At 38.5% G+C, this 25986-nt stretch overlaps 1 protein-coding gene across 2 annotated transcripts in view; it reads right to left on the reverse strand.

The window, feature by feature from the left end:
- The window catches only part of UBE2R2 (ubiquitin conjugating enzyme E2 R2), a 93849-nt gene that overhangs the window by 37379 nt on the left and 30484 nt on the right, over positions 1–25986 (reverse strand). The window contains exon 2 of one of the 2 annotated variants that reach the window (XM_073805657.1): positions 23378–23480. The exons of the other annotated variant lie outside the window; for it this stretch is intronic. Within the exon in view, the coding sequence (XP_073661758.1) occupies positions 23378–23480 (103 nt within the window). The remainder of the gene's footprint in view (positions 1–23377; positions 23481–25986) is intronic. 2 annotated transcript variants of the gene reach the window in all.

A 25986-nucleotide genomic window follows, 5' to 3' on the forward strand; every position in this document is an offset into this window, starting at 1 on the left:
AGTAAGAGAAAGATTCAAATGTTGGGGGAAATGACTCTTCCTTTGGATAAAGGGGTAAAGATGCTTATAGACACTTGAAAAGAAAATCAGATTTTACTTTCAAGGAGAAAAAGATCAAACCTCATCTTCAAGAAGAATCAACAACAGTGGTGAAGAACTGGACAATCCTTGATCTCCAAGAGTAAAAAGGAGTTCATATGCTAGTAGCAAAAGATAGATTGTTCTGTTGCCACAGTAACAAAGAGCCACCAGAATGAGTTTTTTAAAATGAAGTATAGTTGATTTATAATGTTTTGTTAATTTCTGCTGTACAACAAAGTGATTCAGTTACAAATATGTATATACACATACATTCTTTTTTTATATTCTTTTCCATTACGGTTTATCACAGGACACTGAATATAGTTCCCTGTGCTATACATACAGTAGGACCTTGTTTTTATCCATTCTATATATAATCAGAATCAGTTTTAAATTGCTTAAACAATACCTGACAGTTCTGTAGGCATGGAACAAGAACCAACTTTAAACCCATTTAAACAACTTTTTTGGTGAGTATGTTTTGGCAAGCCAACCTATCAGTAACGGTCCCTTGTTTCTGAAAGCCAGCCAACTGGGAACACACTCCTGCCAATGAACACACTTCTGAATACCAACCAATCAGTAATGGTCTCAGCCAAGTACCCATGCTTCCACAGCTGATGCCAACCCCACAAAGACTGTGAAAAATCCACCAATCCTTAAACTTCACACTTCTCAAAAACCCTATAATAAGATCAGCAGTCTGCTCTATGTGTAGAGACTGTGATTTGACCAGCAAAACTCTCTTAAGTAAGCAATAAACTCAGCTTTGTGATTTTTGGTTTAAGTACTGAAGAGTGGTCTTTTACACCTTTTACAAATTTATTCATGAAGTACAGTTTTAAATTTCATATATGACTGTACCAAGAAATATGGGAAATAAATCTGAAAAGTCACACCTTAAAACATACAAATTGTTTAACAAGTAATTTAGACTCTGACTCTTTTTTAAGGCAGCTCCTTATATCTTTCTTGACTAACCTGCAAACGCCTAAGAAGTATCTCCAAAATATTTTCTGTACCATTACCACATATGCTTTCTCTAAAATGCTCAGGTTACTCCTAAGTGTACCCTTAATGAAATCACTGAACTCACCAGACATCTATGTTTAGTTATTCACACACTGAGCATTTATGTTAATGTTTTCATTTATTCAATCATTCAACATATCACTGTTGAAAACCAATGATACTGGGACTTCCCTGGTGGCACAGTGGCTAAGAATCCACCTGCCAATGCAGGGGACATGGGTTTGAGCCCTGGTCCGGGAAAATCCCACCTGCCGTGGAGCAACTAAGCCCGTGTGCCGCTACTGAGCCTGCACTCTAGAGCCTGCGAGCCACAACTACTGAACCCGCGAGCCACAACTACTGAGCCCGCAAGCCACAACTACTGAAGCCCTCGCGCCTAGAGGCCATGTTGGGCAACAAAGAGAAGCCGCAGCAATGAGAAGCCCGCGTACCGCAACAAAGAGTAGCCCCCGCTCTCCACAACTAGAGGAAGCCCACGCACAGCAACGAAGACACAATGCAGCCATAAATAAATAAATAAATAAAACAAAGTATGTACTAAATGGCAGGCACTGGGTTAAATGCTTCATATGCATCATTTCATTTCATCACTCAGTTGTAAAATTAAAAGGTGAGATGCATGTACAGCCACAAATTGCAGATGACTTTTAACTTAGGAACAGATTATCTTCCAGTCCATATTGCTGACTACCAAGAAGCATCTCCGCAATGTTTATCATTTTGTCTAACCATGTATTTACTGGGCTTCACCAATTCCACTGTCTCCTCATGCTCTAGCTTTTCTGTCCATTCTTTCTTATACTCCTTAGCTCCTCTCATCTTCTTTTTAACTTAATGTGCTCTCATTATAACTTTTCCCTGTTTCTTTAAAGAATACTTTTCTTCTTTGAAGAATCTTCTCCCCAGATGTGACACATTACAAAAACCAAAAACTTCTGGGCAAAGAAAAAGAAACACTAAAATGCATAACACCAAAAACTAATTTAGATAACATTAATATATGGAAATGAAGTATACATCAGCTTAGGACAAAATTTTGCTAACCCAGTGTGCAACATTAAAGTAATTTTGTTATCCCACTAAGTATTTTCATATGGAATTTCAGCTATAACATAACAAAAAACAAATATGAATAGAGAAATATATTCTAATTATTCCTGCTACCTGATTATTAATATGAGGTAAGTTAAGAAAAAGCTTCCCAGTCCTAAACACAACTATATTTGGTAATAGGTCAGCTGACAACAAATGTAGAGTTGCTGTTGCATTTGGATTAGTGCCTGAAGATAGTGTGAAATGAGGATACTCCCACTGCTGAGTTTTTCTGCTATGTCATCAGCTCACATCTGCTATTGGATATGTTTCCAACATGACAGCAAAAGCAATCAAAACATGTTTTCTTATTAACTTGCTGCAAGTTTCAAAAGTCTGCCAACCACCAGTACAAACTCAAATAGTTCATTAACAATATGTAATTAATATACTGAATAGCTATACCTAGTGATGCTATAATATGTGCCACAGGCTTTAAAGTCAAGAAATTATGTCTTTATGGATTACAAATCTCAATATAAAAAGTTAATTTAGAATTACTATAATACTTAATATAATTATTCTAAAGTTAAGATGAAATATAAATAACAGGAAATCCCTGATGCTCCAACTGGACTCTTTTTTTTTGGCTGCACCACGGGGCATGTGGGATCCTAGTTCCCTGACCAGGGTTCAAATCGGTGTCCCCTGCAGTGGAAGCACGGAGTCCTAACCACTGGACCACCAGGGAAGTCCCCTGGACTCTTAAAAGTAAACTTCTGACAATTAAGGAGAAGTAACTCTCAGTATTAATTAATACTCATAGTCCTCTATTTTTTTAACAGAATAATATAAAAATGTTTCTTTCAGCTTAGAAAGTAAAGCCTTTTTGTTCCCAAGATACACTACTAGGTTACAAGACGTACCATACGCTATAGTTACTGACTGTTATTGGTACAAGGCTAGACAAACAGACAAATGGTACAGAAAAGAGGATCCAAAAACAGATATATATAGAGTCACCTAGTTTACAATGAAAACAACACTACAGTTCAGTGGGTGACAGGATAGTGTTTTCAATAAATGGTACTACAGCAACTGGATATCCACAAAGAAAAATTAACCTTGACCCTTGTCTCACATCATTTACAGATAGATCACAGATCTAACTGCAAAACTAGAACTATAAAGGTTTCTAAATGAAAACATAAAAGAATATCTTCACGCTGGAATTCCTAACCAGAGCAATTAGACAAGAAAAAAGAAATAAAAGGCACCCAAATTTCCAAATTAGAAAAAATTATCTGTTTGCAGACATGATCTTATAAATAGAAAACCCTGAAGATTCCACACAAAACAAAAACCGTTACAACTAATAAACAAATTTAGCAATATTGCAAGATGTAAAAATCACATGCAAAAAAAAAAGTATTACAGGGCTTCCCTGGTGGTGCAGTGGTTGAGAGTCCGCCTGCCGATGCAGGGGACATGAGTTCGTGCCCCGGTCCGGGAAGATCCCACATGCCGCGGAGCGGCTGGGCCCGTAAGCCATGGCCGCTGAGCCTGCGCGTCCGGAGCCTGTGCTCCGCGATGGGAGAGGCCACAACAGTGAGAGGCCCACGTACCGCCAAAAAAAAAAAAAAAAAAAAAAAAAAAGTATACAATAGCAATGAATTCAAAGAGGAAATTAAGCAAATAATTCTGTTTACAATAATATCAGCAAGAATAAAATATTTAGGTATAGGGAATTCCCTGGCGGTCCACTAGTTAGGGCTCTGCGCTTCCACTGTAAGGGGGCACGGGTTCAATCCCCGTTTGGGGAATTAAGATCTCGCATGCCCCACAGCACAGCCAAAAAAATAAATAAATAAAAGGAAGAAATAAAATGTATGCTGTACGATGCTCTATTCTCACATGTTGTTTTTTGTTTGTCTGTTTGTTTGTTTTTTGCGGTACGCGGGCCTCTCACTGTTGTAGCCTCTCCCGTTGCGGAGCACAGGCTCTGGACGCGCGGGCTCAGCGGCCATGGCTCACGGGCCCAGCCACTCCGCGGCATGTGGGATCCTCCCAGACCGGGGCACGAACCCGTGTCCCCTGCATCGGCAGGCAGACTCTCAACCACTGCGCCACCAGGGAAGCCCCTCTCACATGTATTTTTGTAATAAAGTATTTATATAAAAAAAGAGAATAAAATACTTAGGCATTACGTTAACCAAAGGTGAAAGACTTATACACTGACAACTACAAAACACTGTTGAAAGAAATTAAAGATGACAACAAACAAATGGAAAGACAACCCATGTTCATGGGGTTGGAAGACTTAATACTGTTAAGCTGTCAATACTACCAAAAGCGATCTACAGATTCGATGCAATCCTTATCAAAATCCCAATTATGATTTTTGCAGAAATAGAAAAAGTCATCCTAAAATTCATATGGAACCTCAAGGGACTCCAAACAGCTAAAACAATGTTGCAAAAGAAGAACAAAGTTTGGAGGTCTCATACTTCCTGATATCAAAACTTAATATAAAGCTACAGTAATCAAGACAATGCGATACTTGCATAAAGACATATACATTGATGGAACACAATAGAAAGCCCAAAAATAAACTCTCACTTATATGATCAAATAATTTTTTACAAGGGTGCCAAGACCATTCAATGGGGAAGGTACAATCTTTTCAACAAATGATAGAAAAACTGGGTATCTATATGGAAAAGAATGAAATTGGACCCTTACCTTACACCATATATGAATATTAACTCAAAATGGATCATAGACCTAAATATAACACGTAAATTTATAAAACTCTTAGAAGAAAATGGGAAGAGCTTCATGACACTCAGTTTGGCAATGATTTCTAGGACATGACATCAAAAGCACAGCAACAAAAGAAAAAAATGTAAATTGGCCTATATCAAAATTAAAAATGTTTATGTATCAAATGACACTATCGAGGGACTTTCCTGGTGGTCCAGTGGTTAAGAACCCACCTTCCAATACAGGGGACATGGGTTCTATCCCTGGTTGGGGAACTAAGATCCCACATGCCACAGGGCAACTAAGCCCGCACACCGCAACTACTGAGCCTGCGCGTCACAACTAGAGAAAAGCCTGTGCGCCATGAAAGATCCCACATGCCATAACAAAGATCCCACATGCCACAACTAAGACCCAACGCAGCCAAATAAAAATAAATAAATAAATGTTTCATCAAATGACACTACCAACAGAGTGAAAAGGCAACCCACAGGAGAAAATATCTGCAAATCATATATCTGATGAGGGATTAATATCCAAAATATATATAGTGAACTACATACAACTCAACAACAACAGGATTAAAAATCAGACAAAAGACAAGTAGACATTTCTCCAAAGAAAATTTACAAATGGCCAATAAGCACACGAAAAGATGCTCAACAGCAACAGTCATTAAGGAAACATAATGACTAAACCACAAAACCACAATGAGATACCACTTTACAGCCATTAGGATGACTATTAACAAATCAAAACAAAATAAATGTTGGTGAGGATGTGGAGAAACTGGAAACACTTTTCATGCAGTGCTGGTAGGAATGTAAAATGGTGCAGCCACTATGGAAAACAATAGGGTGGTTCCTTAAAAAATTAAAAATAGAATTACCATATGATTCAGCAATTCCACTTCTAGGTATACACCCAAAAGAATCAAAAGCAGAGTCTCAAACAGATATTTGCACACCTATAGTCATAGCAGCTTATTCATAACAGCAAATGGTGAAAGCAACCCAGGAATCCACCAATGGAAAAATGGATAAACAAAATGTGATATATACACAGAATGGAATATTTAGCCTCTAAAAGGAAGGAAATTCTGACACATGCTACGAACATGGAGAACCCTGGAAGGTATTATGCTAAGTTAAGCCAGTCATAAAAGGACATAGAGCTGGAAGAGGGGCAGGGGGTAAAGAGTTATTATTTAATGGTTCAGTTTGAGAAGATGTCAGAAGTTCTGGAGAAGGATGGTGGTGATGGTTACACAACAACATGAATGTACTTAAAATTCCACTGAACTGTACACTTCGATATATTTTATCTCACACACACACACACACACACACACACACACACACACACACACACAGAGAATATCTTCATGACACTGCAGAAGACAAATGTTCTTAAATAAGACACAAAAGGCACTAACCACAAAAGAAAACATTGATAAATCTGACTCCATTAAAACTAAGAACTTCTGGTTCATCAGAAGACATCATTGGGCTTCCCTGGTGGCGCAGTGGTTGAGAGTCCGCCTGCCAATGCAGGGGACACGGGTTCGTGCCCCAGTCCGGGAAGATCCCACATGAGCCATGGCCTCTGAGCCTGCGCATGTTCGGAGCCTGTGCTCCGCAATGGGAGAGGCCACAACAGTGAGAGGCCCGCATACCACAAACAAACAAACAAACAAACAAAAAAAACAAAAAAACAAACAAAAAGACATCATTAAGACAGAGAACAAGCACAAGTAGAAGAAGATAATTCACAATACATATATCCAACAAATGATCTGTACCCAGAGTATATGAAGAACTCCTGCAAATTAATAAGAAAAAGACAAAAGAATAAAAATGGGCAAAAGACTTAAACAGGCACACCATAAAAGAGAATATCCAAATGCCAAGAGTAAAATAAAAAATAAAGATAGATATTCAACTCCATTAGTCATTAGAGAAGTGCAAATGTAAAACACAATACTTAAAATGAAACAGACTGGCAAGGCAATGATGCAGAAAAACAATAACTCTCACACAGTCCTTGTGGGAATATAAACCACTTTAGAAAACTGTTGGTATCTACTACAGCTGTTCATATGTATACCCTATGACTCAGAAATTCCATTCCTAAATATATATACCCAACAGAAAGATATATATTTTTACCAAAATACATGCACTGGAAGGTTCATAGTAGGAATATTCATATGGACAAAAATCTGAAACTACCCAAGTGGCCATCAACAGGAGAATGGGTAAAGTGAAATAGTCATGTAATAGAATACTATATAGCAATGAGAAGGAGTGATCTACAACTACACAATAATGATTTGTTTAAATCACAGAAATGTAACTTTGAGAGAAAGAAGCCAGACACAAAATAGACTGATACTGTATAAATCTATTCATAATAAAATTCAAGAACAGGCAAGACTAATTTATGCTTTTAGAAATTAGGATTATTCCAGGTAGTGGGAGGACAGTTCTGTAAGGAAGCACAAAAAAGGGCTCTTGGAGTGCTGGTTTTATATATATATATATATATATATATATATATATATATATATATTTTTTTTTTTTTTTTTTTTTTTTTTTGCGGTACGTGGGCCTCTCATTGCTGTGGCCTCTCCCATTGCGGAGCACAGGCTCCGGACGCGCAGGATCAGCGGCCATGGCTCACGGGCCCAGCCGCTCCGCGGCATGTGGGATCTTCCCGGACCGGGGCAGGAACCCATGTCCCTTGCATCGGCAGGCGGACTCTCAACCACTGCGCCACCAGGGAAGCCCTGGTAATATTTTTTTTCTTGATCTGGGTACTGGCTACATGGATGACCCAGTTTATGAAAATTCATTAAGCTACATACTTATGACATATATACTTTTCTGCCTTCATATAATTTGATAAAATTAAAATGTAATATTTTCATTAGAGTTAAAATACAATAACCTTGTATATTTGAACATTTTGAGGAGAGACTTACACTTCTGGCAGAGTTCATTTACTAAATACTAATGTATTTACTGATAAATACATTAGAAAACTAAGTAAATAGGAGGTGGGGAGGTCAATCAACTCCACCAGAAAACAAAACACCATATGTAAAAGAAAAAGTAATTATGGTATATGACATGATTCAACTGGGACTATTTCATATTACAACACTGAAAATAAATCTAAACCAAAATTATGACTAAATTGGAAGGATGGGAGGGCCAATGAGTTTGTGGGCTAGGGTGTTATCATAATGCACAAAATCCTTATCTTCCATAGTAAAAATTCAATAGTTAATAACAAAATAAAAAATAAATCTAGAAACAGCAATGGAAACATTTAGAAATATGGGGGCAAATACCAGAACACAAGGTTGAAAAGTTTCAAAGTAGCTGTCTTTGGGGAGAAGGGTTCAGGGGTAGGAAGAGGACAGTGCAAGTGATTATAAATCTCGTAGGATTATCAGACTCTTCAAACCATTTACATATATTAATTTGACAACAACTTTTGAAAAATATAGTTAATTGCTATTAACAATTATGTAGCATTTTGGCCTCTCACAGAGTTCCTACTACTACATAACTGTGTTACAGGTAATCCATGAATGATTTGTTATGGATAACCTAAGAATGATGAGACCGTTGGCAGCCAGGGTAAGACATCCTGGATTCCTGATCTTCTGAACATATGAGCTCAAAGCTAAAAAGCGGGACACTTCCCTGGTGGTCCAGTGGGTAGTCTCCATGCTCTCAATGCAGAGGGCCTGGGTTCGCTCCCTGGTCGGGGAACTAGATACTGCATGCATGCTGCAAGTAAAGAGTCCACATGCCACAACTAATAAGTCTGCATGCCACAACTAAGAAGCCCACATGCCGCAACTAAGACCAGGCGCAGCCTAAATAAATAAATACATATTTTATTTTTTAAAAAAAAAAAAAGCTAGTATGCTTTCAGTCACAAGAAAAGGCATTCTAGTGCTAAGGAATTTTTCCTCTCAGCCTCTTCTGCCTTTATTAACAAGGCATCTTTAGCACCTCATATGTTCACATATGTGGAACAATGGCAGATAAAATTACTAACCAGTTTTGATGCTATACTGGGAGAGTGTACCTAAGACAAGTTAAAAATGATTATGCATAAGCAATTGTAAAATGGTACAGTAAGATAAAAAATAAAGATCAATTATAGGGAATTCCCTGGTGGTTCAGTGGTTAGCACTCAGCACTCTCACTGCCGGAGCCCGAGTTCGATCCCTGGTCAGGGGAACATAAATCCCGCAAGCCATAAAGTACAGCCAAAAAAAAAAAGATGAATTATTTTCTCTCTACATTTTTCATGAAAAACTTTATTAATTCCATCATGCACTTTCTTTAGGCATGACAGCAAAGGTTAAAAACCCTAAAGGAGGGGCTTCCCTGGTGGCACAGTGGTTGAGAGTCTGCCTGCCGATGCAGGGGACACGAGTTCGTGCCCCGGTCCAGGAAGATCCCACATGCCGTGGAGCAGCTAGGCCCGTGAGCCATGGCCGCTGAGCCTGCGCGTCCGGAGCCTGTGCTCTGCAACGGGAGAGGCCACAACAGTGAGAGGCCCGCGTACCGCAAAAAAAAAAAAAAAAAAAACCCTAAAGGAAATGATTGATGAATTTTATAACATGAAAATTAAACAATGACACAGCAAAATACACCATAAATATGGTTAAAGGCAAAACCACAAACTAGGAAAGATGTATATAACTTCTGACAAAAGGTTAATATATTTACATAAAGAATGCTTCTAAATCAAAGCATGAAGACAAACCTGTCTATAGTAAAACAGGTAAAGGATGCAAACAAGCCCAAAACAGAGAAATACATTCTACTACTTAGCAGCCTTTTCATGGACTCTCCAGGACTCTGAGAAATTTAGATAGAAAACCACTTCTATATATGCAAAATGAGTCAGCAACTTTTACAAATATAAATATTTGTAAATTTTTTTGTATATACCAGTGGGAAATCAGAGTATACAGCATATAATTCAGCCAAGCAGAGAGAAATACGCGAAGCATCAAGTTTATCAAAAGAAGAAAAGGAATCTAATAGTATTCTGCCTATATATACTATCTTCTGCATTCCTACCTAACTAAACACCAGGGAAAGACACTACAGTTTCTCCAGCAGGAGACTGGCATAATGAGCAAGGAGGTATTTGATAAGGGTATGCATGACAGCTGAAGGGGTTTAAATTAACTCACCAGATATGAAGGGGGGAAAGTCTAGATTTTGATAGTGGCAATGGCAAAAGAGAAAAAGGAACAAATTGCTAACTCTTGGCTCTGTTTCTCATATCAAATGACAAGCAATAACATTTTATTACCAAAGATGAAAGCAGATCAACAAACGATACCTCCAGTGACAATCATCTGGAGAAGAAACAACAGAACGAAAAGATTTAAAACCCCTTTCTTCACTAAATCATATTTTACTCTGTCAAATAATAATAAAGCTTAATATAATTACTTGTCACCTTTTTTCAAAATCAAAAATTTCTCAAGTACAGAAAATAGATCCTCACTAAAATTGCAGAGGAAGCTAGATCTTATCTTGCATTATCTAATTACTGAAGAATAGCTTGTTAAAACTTAACACTGAGTTAACTCATATTCTCTTTTACCACACCACCCCCAGAAAGAAAAAAAGTAGGTGTCAGACATGACAAACAAGTAAAAAATGGGTATCTGATGTTATACAACCACGAATCTGTGAAAATTCTGATATCAAATACATATGAATTCAACAATGAACACATGTGACATACAAGAACTCAGTTAGAAAAGGTATTGGCAGCAATGTTTTTACTTAGCCAAAGAGTGCTATGGAATATTATGCCATGCCAACATAACAAGACGTTGCATCCTCACTCTCTCAAAATGGTACTTGCTGTTTGAGACCTAACTAATGATAGAAAAATGTTAGGGAAAAGCCATTAGGAATCAGAGGCAATAAAATACAAACTTATACCAAAGGCTAAGATGTCAGGAGAAAAAGAGGCTTATGTATCAATATTTGGCATGTCATGAAAGTGTTATTCCCAATTAAGAGAATTTCCTTTGGCAAAATTACTTGGAAAATGTGCATTCCTAAAATGCAATTATATTAAAATAAAATAGCTTGAACACCCACAAGGATTATATGCTAAACATTAAATTTATTTTTAAATAATCAAATTTGTTTTATTGAATACAAAAATCATTCTGTAAAACAAAAAAAAGCTTAAATAAGGTCTTCTATGTCACAAAAAAACATAGGGGGAAAAATCCTAGTTCTAATAAGTTTTCCAAAATAAAGACATAAAAAGAAAAACAGTATCTACAAGACCATCCCAGTCTTAAGATTTTATGATGACCTTCCGTGTTAAAACAGGGATATTCTCAAGGGTCTAAAACTGTCAAGGTAGGGCAGGAATTCTAAACTAAACTTGGGCAATGAGCCTAAACAAATTTAAATATAAATTGTCCTTCCTAGTTCAGCTGTTTTCATGAGGATCCAAGTGTGTCAGCTTAGGGCAGGTATTAATCTACCAAGAGATAAAATACACAAAGCGACACTATAGTAGCAATTACATATACTGATGAGATAATGAACATTTTCAAAGTAAGAATTTATAAAGGCTAAATGGTTTTCAAAGTATTTGCATTTCTGCTCCCAAATACAGGAACCATAACTCATAGTGTATTTTTAAAAGGCATTAAAATGAACTCTTCTATAAACTGAAACGTAAAGAAAATAGACTATTACATGGCATAGTCCTGGAGTGGAATACAACAGTTTAGTTATAATTAGAAATTTAACATTTATACCGTATTATTATAGATCATCAATTTCCAAAAACCTAAGCTTAACGAAGTATAATTATTGCCTTCACCTGTTCCTCTGGTAACTGTCTTCATATTTTCTTTAATCTCTGATTAGAATATAACAGTAAGAAGATATTTTATAAGAGAATAAAGAGCACTACCTCACAATAATGGAAAGCCATCTTTCTAAATCTAACTTAGCCTTCCTGAGAGGATTCTGAAGATACATCAGGATACTACATCAAAACTGTTATTTACATCACTCAGTAACGTACTACAGGTAGATATGTGAAAGTGCATAAGTATTTTATCTGCAATGAATAAATAGGTTAGCTTTTACTATATGCGATTATTCCATGAGTTCCAAACAAAAAAAATTCTAAATGAGCAGTATTAATGCCTAAAAAAGTTAGTGTCTTAGCCTCAGAATAGTATAAAACAGAATATGACCCAAGACTTCCTAACTTATATGTAAAAATATGGAAAAAGCTACCCCTCTAAGGATTTAGCCCTTATTAAGGAACTCTGAAAGACAAAAAATTCTTAAGTCACTGTATACTACTATAAGCAAAACAGCTTGCATGCCTTTCAACAATTAGTCAATTTTTTGCATAGTTAAATCATAAAAGGTTAACAATCTCACCAGTCTAATCAGCTAGCTGAGTTATTTCCCTCACACACGCACATACACAAGACTAAATACTGCCTTATAAATTAAATAATACCTAATATGACTTTCAAGTACAGGAAATAACACTTTCTAACCTAAAATTATTTAAAAGTCAATACTAATTGTGGTTTGAACACAAAAGAAGAAACTTAAGTATTCACTTCTACTCTCTTCTGAAACCCTAACAAAAAGACCATAAGAAGAATAAAGATATATATAAAATCAAAAGGATAAAGAAAATAGAAGAGGACAGTGGACCAGATATTGGGAGAATATTGCAATATGGAATTTAGCAGACTGGTAGAAGGCTGAAACCTAACAGGATGGGGGGAGAGAATGGGAGAGAATGAGGGGTTGAAGCAAGCTCTTGTGTATAGATAAACCTGAAAAGGCTTAGGATCGAAACAGTTTGAAAGTCAAGGTGTGGGCTTCCCTGGTGGCGCAGTGGTTGAGAATCTGCCTGCCAATGCAGGCGACACGGGTTCTGAGCCCTGGTCTGGGAAGATCCCACATGCCGCGGAGCAACTGGGCCCGTAAGCCACAATTACTGAGCCTGCGCGTCTGGAGCTTCTGCTCCGCAACAAGACAGGCCATGATAGTGAGAGGCCCGCGCACCTTGATGAAGAGTGGCCCCCACTTGCCACAACTAGAGAAAGCCCTCGCATAGAAACGAAGACCCAACACAGCCATAAATAAATATTTTTTAAAGTAAGTCAAGGTGTGAGACGGGGCTGAAAATAAAAGGATAAAAGGTGTATAAAGTTATAAGCAGTTAAACACATAAATCTCTTCCTCTGGCTCTTCAGTCAGGTGACTACCCCTATATGGCAGAAGGTTTGTACTCTGGGAAGGTTAAACAAGAGAACCACTAGCTGAGAGCAGAAGTAAGATTTATTGAAAAACAAGGAGATTAAATAAAATTCTGTAACTAAATGCTAAAACCACAGGCTTGTCCCATTCATGTACCAATCCAGACACCAGTCTTTTCTCTCTCAGGTGGAACATTAGAGGATTCCTATCCAGAGAAACTACTCACTCAGGAGAAAAGGCCTACAGATACTGATACTCGTGGGTTTCCCATAAAAAGATTGATGCCCTAATCTAAACTCGTTGAGACCCACTAATCAACATGTGCACTCACACAGTTTCCCACTTGCAGCTTCTTAGTGATTCACTCTTAAATATAAATCAAGGGCTAAAGAAAACTAGAAATTTTAGGAAAACCTCCAGAATGAGAGGCAAAATTAGAAGAAAAAAAAAGTAAAAAGCACACAGACAGAGACAAATGAAAAGAATGAAAACCAACACTATAATTAATATCTTCTGGTAATTTCTGTTTCACAAAACAGTAACATTAAGTTATGAAAAGGGTAAACGTGGAAAAAGAAAGCCTTCCAGTTAATAATAAGATAACCATAGTAAGAGAAGCATATTGAATTATTTATGGGTAAAATGGCATGATGTCTAAACCTGCTCTCAGAAACTAGAGAGATGAAACATTGGCAAAATGTTAATCACTAAACTGGGTGATAGGTAGATCATAGTTCATTTTAAGATTCTCTCCCCACTTTTGTTTATGTTTACATTTTCAGTAATAAAGTTTTTTAAATGACCAAAAATTTTTTTTTTTTTCTCAGTACATGGGCCTCTCACTGTCGTCGCCTCTCCCGTTGCGGAGCACAGGCTCCAGACGCGCAGGCTCAGTGGCCATGGCTCACGGGCCCAGCTGCTCCGCAGCATGTGGGATCCTCCCTGATCGGGGCACGAACCTGTGTCCCCTGCATCGGCAGGTGGACTCTCAACCACTGTGCCACCAGGGAAGCCCAAAATGACCAAAAATTTTAAAACACATTTCAAAAGATTGTGAATATAAAAGTTGAGAAAATTATTGAGTAGAACAAAAAGACAAAAATGTAGAAAATACAAGAGAACATGAAAATTAGAGAATCAATCTAACTCATCATCTAAGTAATAGGAGTTCCAGAAAGAGAGAAAAGAAAATGTCAGAAAGAGAATTAAAGAATTTAATAAAATTTCCCAGAACTAAAGGACTGGAGTTTCAAGAGAAGCCTCCAAAGTAAGGTAAGTATAATAAATGATAAAAGACCTAAAACAAAATCAAGAATAATCTATTTGACCATATGGAAAACAGTATTCAAAGGGGTTTTACAATTCTATTAGAGAATTTAGAATCATAAATGAGAGTGACAAAGGAAACCAAGGAAAACGGGAAAACAAGACAACTATTAACTCCAGGAAAAATAAAAGATTTTCCAAGAAAGGAAATATAATCACACTGTACAGCTGGGGACGGAGTCAACATAATACTTACATATATAGTCGACCCTCGGTATCCATGGTTTCAGGACCCCCATGGATACCAAAATCTGAGGATGCTCCAAGTCCCTTATATAAAATAGCACAGTATTTGCATTAACCTACACACATCCTCCCATATACTTTAAATTATCTCTAGATTACTTGTATAAGATGACTAAATTGTTAGGTTCCATTACAGCAATTCAAAAGAAAATGTTAAAAATTGAAAAATCATTTACATATCAGCATACCATTTAGAAATCTGGAGGTAAAAACTGTTATCAGAAAAGAAGACTGAAAAGAGGAAAGACAGGAGGGAATAGGTAAAACAGGGTACTTCTATTTAACATCATAAATCTAGAAGTATTTTTTAATAACTATGTACACATTATTCACAATAGCCAAAATATCCCAAGAATTCAAATGTCCATCAACAGACTAACAGACAAAAGGAAATGTGGTATATACGTACAACAGGATATAATTCATCCTTAAAAAAGAAGGAAACCCCACCATTTGCAATAACATGGATGGCACTGTGCTAAGTGAAGTCAGTCAGTTACAGAAGGACAAATATTGCATGATTCCACTTATATGAGGTATAGTCAAACTCACAGAAGCAGAGAACAGAATGGTGGTTGCCAGGGAATGGGGGGGAGGGGAAATGAGGAAGTTGATGTTCAAAGGGTACAAAGTTACCAAAAAAACAACCCCCCAAAACCCCAAAAAAACCCACAACTATATACACATATTACTTTGATAAAAGTAGAACAAAATAAAGACTGCCCGCGGGGAGGGTGGTGAAAGAACAGGGTGGTGAGAAGTTTTTACATTTTGTCCTTAGTTCTCCCCTGTTTATGCTTTGGGATAATGACTGCCTGTCCCTTTCTCCAAATAAATCAACAGTCTAATCACACTTTGCAGTATAAAGTCAGGACAGTGCAAAAGCCTTGCTACTACAGGGGGATGAGCTCGGTGCTTTGTGACCACCTAGAGGGGTGGGAGAGGGAGGGTGGGAGGGAGACACAAGAGGGAGAGGATATAGGGATATATGTATACATATAGCTGATTCACTTTGTTATACAGCAGAAACTAACACGCCATTGTAAAGCAATTATACTCCAATAAAGATGTTAAAAAAAAAAAAGCCTTGCTACCGTAAGGCACTGAGGAAAACGGGTGCAAGGTGATTAGTTTACCCTCGGCATTCACTCTTCCAAGACTTTCTTCCTTTCCTCCTCCAGATCCCCAGGGAAGATAGATTATAATCTAAGGCCTCCTTCCACTACTTTTTCCCATGAGTTTCAAAGTAAAACCCTGGCCAGTGTTGTTGTACGGTGCAGCACAGGAATGACCGACACTGATTTTATGGTGCCTGGGGCTCATTCTTCCCCTACAAATGTACACAGATTTCAACCTGGACTTTAATTATTTCCCCAAAATAGTAGCTGAAAACCAAACACAGGAGCTGAAAACCTCAGGAAAAAGCAGCTAATGAACCAAAATAATCAACTGAAGATACATACAACTATAATAAGAGACAGATAGAACCAGACAACAAATACCATTTCAATTCTTTATTTCCTTAAATATACTATACCATGCTTATTTTAGTTCTCAATCCATCTGTTCCAAAACCCAACAATTTGTTATCTATAAGATTAAAAAAATTTGGAAAAAATAAAAGGATAGAAAAATGTACTAAGAAAAAATAAGCTAAAAGAAGCTGGAGAAGCAATCTGATAAAATGCAATTCAAGACCAAAAAATGTCTTTAACAGACAAAGAAGGACAGTACGTACATTTATAGATTGGCCAAAGTAAGAAAGTTGCATATTGTTAAGTGCTGGCAAAGATAAAAGAAATATCATGCACTGTTAGTTAAGAGTACAGGTTCATTTCTTCCCTATTCTATTCCCTATACTAGAGAACAATTCTACACTCTTCAGTCAAATTAAGTATGCATCCCCTATAATCCAGCAATTCTGCTCCTGGCTCTATATTCCAAAGAAATTCTCATAAAGGTACATAATAAGATCCATACTTGGATGTTCACTATATATAGCAGAGACAATCACAAAGTAAAGATGGAGTCAACCTGGGTGGTCATCATTGAAAATCAACAGCTAAATTGTGATGGACTCATACTACAATATTAAGTAACAGTCAGGAGCAATTAGGTGTATACATAGCAACATGGATGGATCTTTAAAATATACTGCTTAGGAGGAAAAAACTTAATAGAAAGAAATAAGAAAAACAATACCTAAATAACATAAAGTACATGTACATGAACAAAACACATTGTATAGGAACAAGAACAAGTAAAGTAGAATGGTTGCCTGTGGCAGGAGGAGAGAAATGAAAGTGGAGTTTGGGCATAAAAGGAAGGAAATAATGAGAGGTATAATTTGCACAGACCAATGACAACACAACAATGTGCTACAAACTGAGGATTATGATTAATTTAACCCTCTGCACCTAAGATCCAAAAAGAAAATGTTGTGGGTGGATAATCAGCAAAAATTTGAAAATAATTCAAGAATGGTGATAATACATAATAGAATTAAAATAGAAAAGTTAAAGACACTAAGACTTGCTTTGGAAGAGAGAATTCTTTTACACAGCCAGAACAAGTCCTAAGGGTAGGCCTTAAATAAGTACTACTTGAAAATTTTTTTGCAGTCCTGGAAAACAGTTTCTACATAAATGACCTACCCACTTGCCTTTTTCTCTGTTAAAAATTAATCTTGAAACTTCCCTGGCGGCACAGTGGTTAAGGATCCTCCTGGCCAATGCAGGGGACATGAGTTGGAGCCCTGGTCCTGGAAGATCCCACATGCCTCGGAGCAACTAAGCCCATGCGCCACAACTACTGAGCCTGCGCTCTAGAGCCCGTGAGCCACAAATACTGAAGCCCGCCCGCCCTAGAGCCGGTGCTCCGCAACAGGAGAAGCCACTGCAATGAGAAGCCCACGCACCACAACGAAGAGTAGCCCACGAGCTTCCCTGGTGGTGCAGTGGTTGAGAATCTGCCTGCCAATGCAGGGGACACGGGTTCGAGCCCTGGTCTCGGAAGATCCCACATGCCGCGGAGCAACTAGGCCCATGAGCCACAACTACTGAGCCTGTGCGTCTGGAGCCTGTGCTCCGCAACAAGAGAGGCCGCGATGGTGAGAGGCCCGCGCACCGCAATGAAGAGTGGCCCCCACTTGCCGCAACTAGAGAAAGCCCTCACACAGAAATGAAGACCCAACACAGCCATAAATAAATAAATAAATAAATAAGAGTAGCCCCCGCTCACCACAACTAGAGAAAGTCCATGTGCAGCAACGAAGTCCCAATCAGCCAAAAATAAATAAATAGATAAATCATTTTTAAAAGAGTACCTACCAAAGGATATTCATAAATTTGAATGGTTGCCCAAGGGATAGAAGGGGAGAAATGGAATGGGAATAAAAAGAAATGAATACATATATACATACCAACCAACAAAAGAAAAGGTCTGGTATAGGCAAAATAATGATAAAGAGCCATGAATTGATAAGTATGATTATTAATTCAATCCTAGGAACAATAACAAAAAACTGGTTTAAAAATATATGTGACTGAGTCTGGGGGTAAGGCTCACTTCAGGTGTGGCTTTATGCTAGACATAACCATAGGAGTAACCGGAGACTCACTTTCTCTCCATTTCTAAAACAGCTACAAGAGGTATCTGGTCCTCTTACCAGACAACTTCGGGACAAACCTCCCTGTCTGAAGAGGTTGCTTTCTGAGTAGTGGGGAGTGGTAAGGAACTACTGTTCCTTATAAACTTTATAGTATATTTGACTTTTAAAACTATATATATATGAATTATTTTTATAAATGAAAAATAAATTTAATTAAAAGAAAGAAGCAAGTGTCAAATCAGTAATGGGAAGGCAGTAAGGAATCTAAATTAGCAGGATTTGGAGGAAAAAGAGTAAACCGGTAGTCAGGAATCCAGATAGGCAGGTCAGTTATCAGCCATCAGGATGCAGGTTATTGCAAAGGGCATCTAAACCATGAGTTCAGCAGCTCATGAGTCCAGCTGTTATCAGGGGAACATCTGGTCTAGTATCATAAGAAGAAGAGTAAATACAGGTGATTTACTCTTCCCAGTTTCTCCCATAATCGTACCTATCGCCACATTCAACATCCACAGAATCAGTACATCTCTAACTCCCAGGGACAATTCTGACTTACTATTTAAAACCGTCAACCAGGACTTCCCTGGTGGCGCAGTGGTTGGGAATCCGCCTGCCAGTGCAGGGGACTCGATCCCTGGTCTGGGAGGATCCCACATGCCGCGGAGCACCTAAGCCCATGTGCCACAACTACTGAGCCTGTGCTCTAGAGCCCACGAGCCACAACTACTGAGCCACAGAAATCAACATGTGCCAGGCACTGCTCTACATTTTTTACATATATTAACTCATTTAATTTTTTTTGGCTGTGCCATGTGGCTTGCAGAATCTTTGTTCCCTGACCAGGGATTGAACCCGGGCCTTTGGCAGTGAAAGCAAGGAGTCCTAACCACTGGACTACCAGGGAATTCCCTTAACTCATTTAATTCTTAAAACCACCTATGAGGTAGGTATTATCATCAAACCCTTATTACAAAGAGGAAGATAAAAAGAATTTTAGAAATTTGCACAAGGTCACACATCTAGTAACTAATGGAGTCTGGATATTTCTCTCTGTCTCTGTCTCTGTCTGTCTGTCTGTCTCTCTCTCTCTATCTATATATATATATATATATTTTTTTTTAATTCCCCTTAGCACAGGGCAAGGCACATGTTAATCACTCAAACAGTGCCTGGGACTTCCCTGGCAGTCCAGTGGTTAAGACTTTGCCTTCCAATGCAGGGGGTGCAGGTTTGATCGCTGGTTGAGGAGCTAAGATCCCAAGTGCCTTGTGGCCAAAAAAACCAAAAACATAAAACAGAAGCAATATTGTAACAAATTCAATAAAGACTTTAAAAATAGTCCACATCAAAAAAACAAATAAAAATAAACAGTGCCTATTATTAACTCCGTAAATCTCTGTTAAGACAATATTCTCATCTCAGATTAGACTCATCCTGGCCTGAAAATTGCCCAGCCCATTAGACTGGACCGTTTTTCTACATGTGTGAGGCTGGTCCAGTTCCAGGCAGTCTTATTTCAAACAAGTGGGCAAGTCTTGACCTTCTCCACCTTCCTTAACTGGTTCTAAATAATAACCATACACCACCAGGTTTATTTATTTATCAAATGGTTCAATGATTAATAGAATTGGGAGTGAAAAACCAGATGATCATCTCCAAAGATACTGAAAACTCATGCAACAGAATTCAACATCCATTCTTGACTATTTTTTAAAAAGCCAGATACTTCAATAACATAGTAAAGCATATATGTCTAACCCAAAACCCAATATAATCTTTGATAGGTGCCCCAAGCACTCTCAGTCAAGTCAGAAAGAAGATAGGATATTCTTTATCATTATAGTTTTTAACATTATTCTGCATATACCAGTCAATGTAATTAACAGGAAAAAGAAAAGTGCAAAAATAAGAAAACTATCATGATTTTCAGTTATATGATTTATTTAGAAATCTAAAAAGAATCAACTGGAAAATTATTTCAAACGGTTAACAGAATCCATTTGGGTGCTGGTACAAATTTAACACCAATAAATTCAACAGTACTCCCACATACAAAAATCTATTTAGAAAGTAGAAGCAAATATCCTGTTTGAAATAACAACAATAAAGATTAATTACTTAGCAATAAACTTAAATGTGCAAAATTAATAACTAAAGAAAAAGGATGAAGATACTCTTTAATACGGAAAGTATATATTAAGGGAAAAAAAGAAGGGTGCTGCAAATTAAGTGTGCGATTTGTGTAAAAATAGGTATCTAGACACAGACCTTACACCCTTCACAAAAATTAACTCAAAATGGATCACAGACCTAAAGTAAAACATAAACCATAAAACTCCTAGAACGTAACATAGGAAAAAATTTTAAATGACCTTGGATTTGGTAATAACTTTTCAGATATAATGCCAAAGGCACAAAAGAATTGATCAGTTGAACTTCATTAAAATTAAAAACACGCTCTGTGGAAGACACTGCCAAGAGAATGAAAAGACAAGCCACACACTAGGAGAAAATATTTGCATAAGACACATCTGATAAAAGACTTATCCAAAATATACAAAGACCTCTTAAAGCTCAACAGTAGGAAAATGAACAACCTGACTTAAAAATGGGCAAAATATTTGAACAGATATCTCACTAAGGAAGATATACAGATGGCAAATAAGCATATGAAAATATTCTCAACATTACACATCATAGGAATTGCAAGTTAAAACAATGAGATTCCACTACATACCTATTAGACTGGTTAAAATTCAAAACACTGGGCTTCCCCAGTGGCACAGTGGTTAAGAATCCGCCTGCCAATGCAGGGGACACAGGTTCGAGCCCTGGTCCAGGAAGATCCCCCCCATGCCACGGAGCAACTAAGCCCGTGTGCCACAACTACCGCGTCTGTGCTTTAGGGCCCGTGTGCCACAACTACTGAAGCCCACGCACCACAAATATTGAAGCCCGCGTGGTTAGAGCCCATGCTCCACAACAAGAGAAGCCACCGCAACAAGAAGCCTGCACACTGCAACGAAGAGTAGCTCCTGCTCACCGCAACTAGAGAAAGCCCGCACGCAGCAACAAAGACCCAATGCAGCCATAAATAAATAAATTGATTGATTAATTAATTTAATTTATATATATACATATAAAAATCCAAAACACTGACAAACACCAAATGCTGGTGAGGATTAGGAACTAACAGAACTCTCATTTATTGCTGGTGGGAATACAAAGTGATACAGCCACTTTGAAAGACAGTTGGCAGTCTCTTACAAAATTAAACATACTCTTATCATACAATCCAGCAATTGTGCTCCTTGGTATTTAAAACCCGAATCAGTTGAAAACTTATGTCTACATAAAAACCTGTACATGAATGTTTACAGCAGCCTTATTCATAATTGCCAAAACCTGGAAGCAACCAAGATGTCCTTCAATAGGTAAATACATAAGCAAATCGTGATGCATCCAGACAATGGAATATTATTCAGTGATAAAAAAGAAACGAGCTATCAAGCTACTAAAAGACATGGACATCCTCAATGCATATTTCTAAGTAAAAGCCAATCTGAAAAGGCAACATACTATATGATTCCAAATATAGGACATTCTGAAAAAGATAAAACTATGACGACAGAAAAAAGATCAGTAGTTGCCAGTGGTTGGGGAGTGGCAGGGTGAACAGGCAGAGCACAGAGGATTTTTAGGACAGTGAAAATACTCTGTATTATACTATAATGATGGATACATGTTGTCCTGCATTTGTGAATGTATAGGACCAAGAGTGAACCTTAATGTAAACTACAACCTATAGCTGACTGTGATGTGTCAATGTAGGTTCATCAATTGTAACAAATGTACCTCCCTGCTGGGGGATGCTGACAATGAGGAAAGCTATACATGCATGAGGGCAGGGGATATATGGGAAACCTCTGTACCTTCCTCTCAATTTTGCTGGAAACCTAAAACTGCTCTAAGAAAATAGTCTTTATTTACCAAAAAAATACAAGTAAAACACACACACACACACACACACACACACACACACACACACCCCTAAAATGTCTAAAGTCTGAAAGAAACGAAAAAGAAGCTTTGAATAAATGGAAGGTCAGAGAAAGATTTTAATATGTCAAGATGTCAACTCTCTTCAAACTAATTTATAAATGTAAACGACAAAAAATGCAACGACAAAAAAACATATACACTCAAAGGATTGGGGTGGGGGGGGGCGGCTAGCTAATTTGATTCAAAGATTCATACAAAAAAAAATAAGGAAGAACAGCCAAGAAATTTCTCAGGGAAAAACAAAAGTAATGAGAGGGCAATAACCCTAACAGACATTAAAAATATATTCTAAGCCAAAATAAGTAGAACTAGGTAGAGATTATTAAAAATATATTCTAAGCCAAAATAAGTAGAACTAGGTAGAGATTAATGTTAACAAATAACAGAAATAGACTCAAGTAAACAGGGGAATTTGGATTATGAAAAAGGTAGCATTTCAAATCAATAGAGAAAAAATAGATTATTCAGACTAACTTTTTGCTGTATGTCTCCTTTTATACCTTATGAATTTGAAACCATATTACCTTTTTTTAGTGCTATAGACTGAACAGACAACAGTTCTATTTTTGCCCACTCTCAAAATCCACTAAAAGTTAAAATATAGGGATTTAAAAAAAAAAAAGCACACACAAGGACAAACACAATTGGCAAAGAGACAACAGCAATTAAATTTTGGACAGTAGAAAACAGACGGAAAAGAAAGAAATTATTCCAAATGACCAGAGAAAGCCAAATCTTAAACTGGTGGTGGGAAAAGTAGAAAACCAACATAATTTACACAAACAATCCCCCAAAATCTTGAGAATTAGAAGTATCAAATCACTCTAGAAGTGGGAGTATGAAGAGGCTAAGAGGAGGAAGACTGCCTGAAAGTTTATTTATGAAGCATATAGATTTTTCAGATCCCCTCCCTTACTTTATGTAGCTGGGTACTCATGCCAGAAGATGGACACCTTATTCTCTGGGGAAGGTCTTTGAGCTGGGCAACATCAGGCTCAGATTGGTGCAGGAGCCCCATGCTGCAAATAGGGGGGGATGAAGGAAAAGTTAATATGCTAAACGTTGACAACCCTAGTCCTCTTCCCCAGGTGACTCACAGGATGATGGCAGTTAGTCCCTTACCCTCCAGAAACAGAAAAATGGAAGAGCCTTCACTGGGAAAACTCACAGACCCAAGAGAAAGGCCCAACAATAGTGACATTGGGAGGTTCCATTAGGAAAAGGCCAGCCAGATCACTCTATAAAGAAGTTAAAAGTTGCCAGTCCCCCCAATCCATGCACTGAGAACTCTGTCAGCTTTCAGTCACTCACTCAGACACTAAAAAAGACAGTTCTGCTTCCAATGCTCCCACTGCAATAATCTGGGGGAGTAGTTTTGCAAAAATGGTATTTTTAAAAAGATTTCGTAAACCTACAAAAGTAATAACTGTAGGAACTAAAATTTCAGAAGGGGAGAGCCCTTTTTTGGTGAGCCAGAAGTTGTTGGCCATTTTCTTCATTTTCTTTTTCTGGGGGGCATTTGCCAATTTTGGAGGTAGGCTAAAAAACCAGACTGGGCACAGGCAGAAGGACGCTACTAAAAGAAAGAAATCAGCTCAATTTTTGGTGGTCACACAGAGCTGAAATGAAGGACAGGAAGCGCATAAAAACACATGATCAATTTTCCCCAAGGGAGGGAGGGAGGGAGGGATGGTCTGTCTGTCTATCTATCTATCTATCTATTTGCCATGCCGCACAGCATATGGGATTTTAGTTCCCTAACCAGGGTTCGAACCCATAGCCCCTGCAGTGGAAGCGTGGAGTCTTCACCACTGGACCACCAGGAAGTCCTGCCTAAAGGATTTTGATGGCGTTAGGGCACTGACAGAAAAACATAATCTCCTTTCAGATTTTACAGCTGCAATGTGTTGGAGGGTAAAAAAATAAACTCAGAACCTCCGAAGGCCAGAATTCAATCTCCTACAGTCATTCAAAGCTGAGGAAACCAAGATTTACCTCTCTCAATCAAAAGCCCATAGTGGCACACCAGAAGCACAAGGACAGAGATAGACTGAGTCTTACTAAAACTGTAACCCAAGCTCCAACCTAAATTAATCCTTGAACTGGTTTGAAGAGAACAACCCCACAACCTATTTACCTAACTGAAGCAAGGGGAAAGCATCTTTGGAGAAAAATATCTTAGCCTCTCTATTCTTTTATATGCAACATCTGGCATACAATCAATCAATCTATCTATCTATTTATTTGTTTATTTATGGCTACGCTGGGTCTTCATTGCTGCGCGCCCGCTTTCTCTAGTTGCAACGAGTGGGGGCTACTCTTTGTTGCAGCGCGCGGGCTTCTCAGTGCAGCTGTTTCTCTTGTTGCGGAGCATGGGCTCTAGGCACCCGGGCTTCAGTATTTGTGGCACGTGGGCTCAGCAGTTGTGGCTTGCAGGCTCTAGAGCGCAGGCTCTGTAGTTGTGGCACGCGGGCTTAGTTGCTCCACAGCATGTGGGATCTTCCTGGACCAGGGCTCGTACCTGTGTCCCCTGCACTGGCAGGCGGATTCTTATCCACTGTGCCACCAGGGAAGCCCTGGCATATGACTGAAAAAAAAAAAAAGAAAAAAAAAAACTGTTCTGGGCTTCCCTGGTGGCGCAGTGGTTGAGAGTCCGCCTGCCGATGCAGGGGACACGGGTTCGTGACCCGGTCCGGGAAGATCCCACATGCCGTGGATCGGCTAGGCCCGTGAGCCATGGCCGCTAAGCCTGCGCGCCCGGAGCACAGGCTCCGCAACAGGAGAGGCCACAACAGTGAGAGGCCTGCGTACCGCAAAACAAACAAACAAACAAACAAACTGTTCTGCAGAAAGGCAGAATAACGACTGATAATCAAGAGAAGAAAAAAGTATAGAAACAAATTCAAAGATGACCCAGGTATTCGAGTTAGCAAACAGGACTTTTAAATAAAAATGAGGGACTTCCCTGACGCTCAATGGTTAAGACTCCCCCTTTCCAATGCAGGGGGTGCAGGTTCAATCCCTGATCAGGGAGCTTAGATCCCACATGCCTCGGGGCCAAAAAAATCAAAACATAAAACTGAAGCAATATTGCAACAAATTCAATAAAGAATTTATTTTTTTAATAAATTTATTTATTTTTGGTTGCATTGGGTCTGCTCTCGGGCTTACTTGCTCTGCAGCAATGTGGGATCTTCCCGGACCAGGGATCGAACCCATGTCCCCTGCACTGGCAGGCAGATTCTTAACCACTGCACCACCAGGGATATCCCTCAATAAAGACTTTAAAAATGGTCCACATCAAAAAAACAAAAATTCGGGGCTTCCCTGGTGGCACAGTGGTTGAGAGTCCGCCTGCCAATGCAGGAGACGTGGGTTCGTGACCCCGTCCAGGAGGATCCCACATGCCGCGGAGCAGCTGGGCCCGTGAGCCATGGCCGCTGAGCCTGTGCATCCGGAGCCTGTGCTCTGCAACGGGAGAGGCCACAATGGTGAGAGGCCCGTGTACTGCCAAAAAAAAAAAAA

The sequence above is a fragment of the Tursiops truncatus genome, chromosome 6 (assembly GCF_011762595.2).
Source record: "Tursiops truncatus isolate mTurTru1 chromosome 6, mTurTru1.mat.Y, whole genome shotgun sequence".
Taxonomy (NCBI): domain Eukaryota; kingdom Metazoa; phylum Chordata; class Mammalia; order Artiodactyla; family Delphinidae; genus Tursiops; species Tursiops truncatus.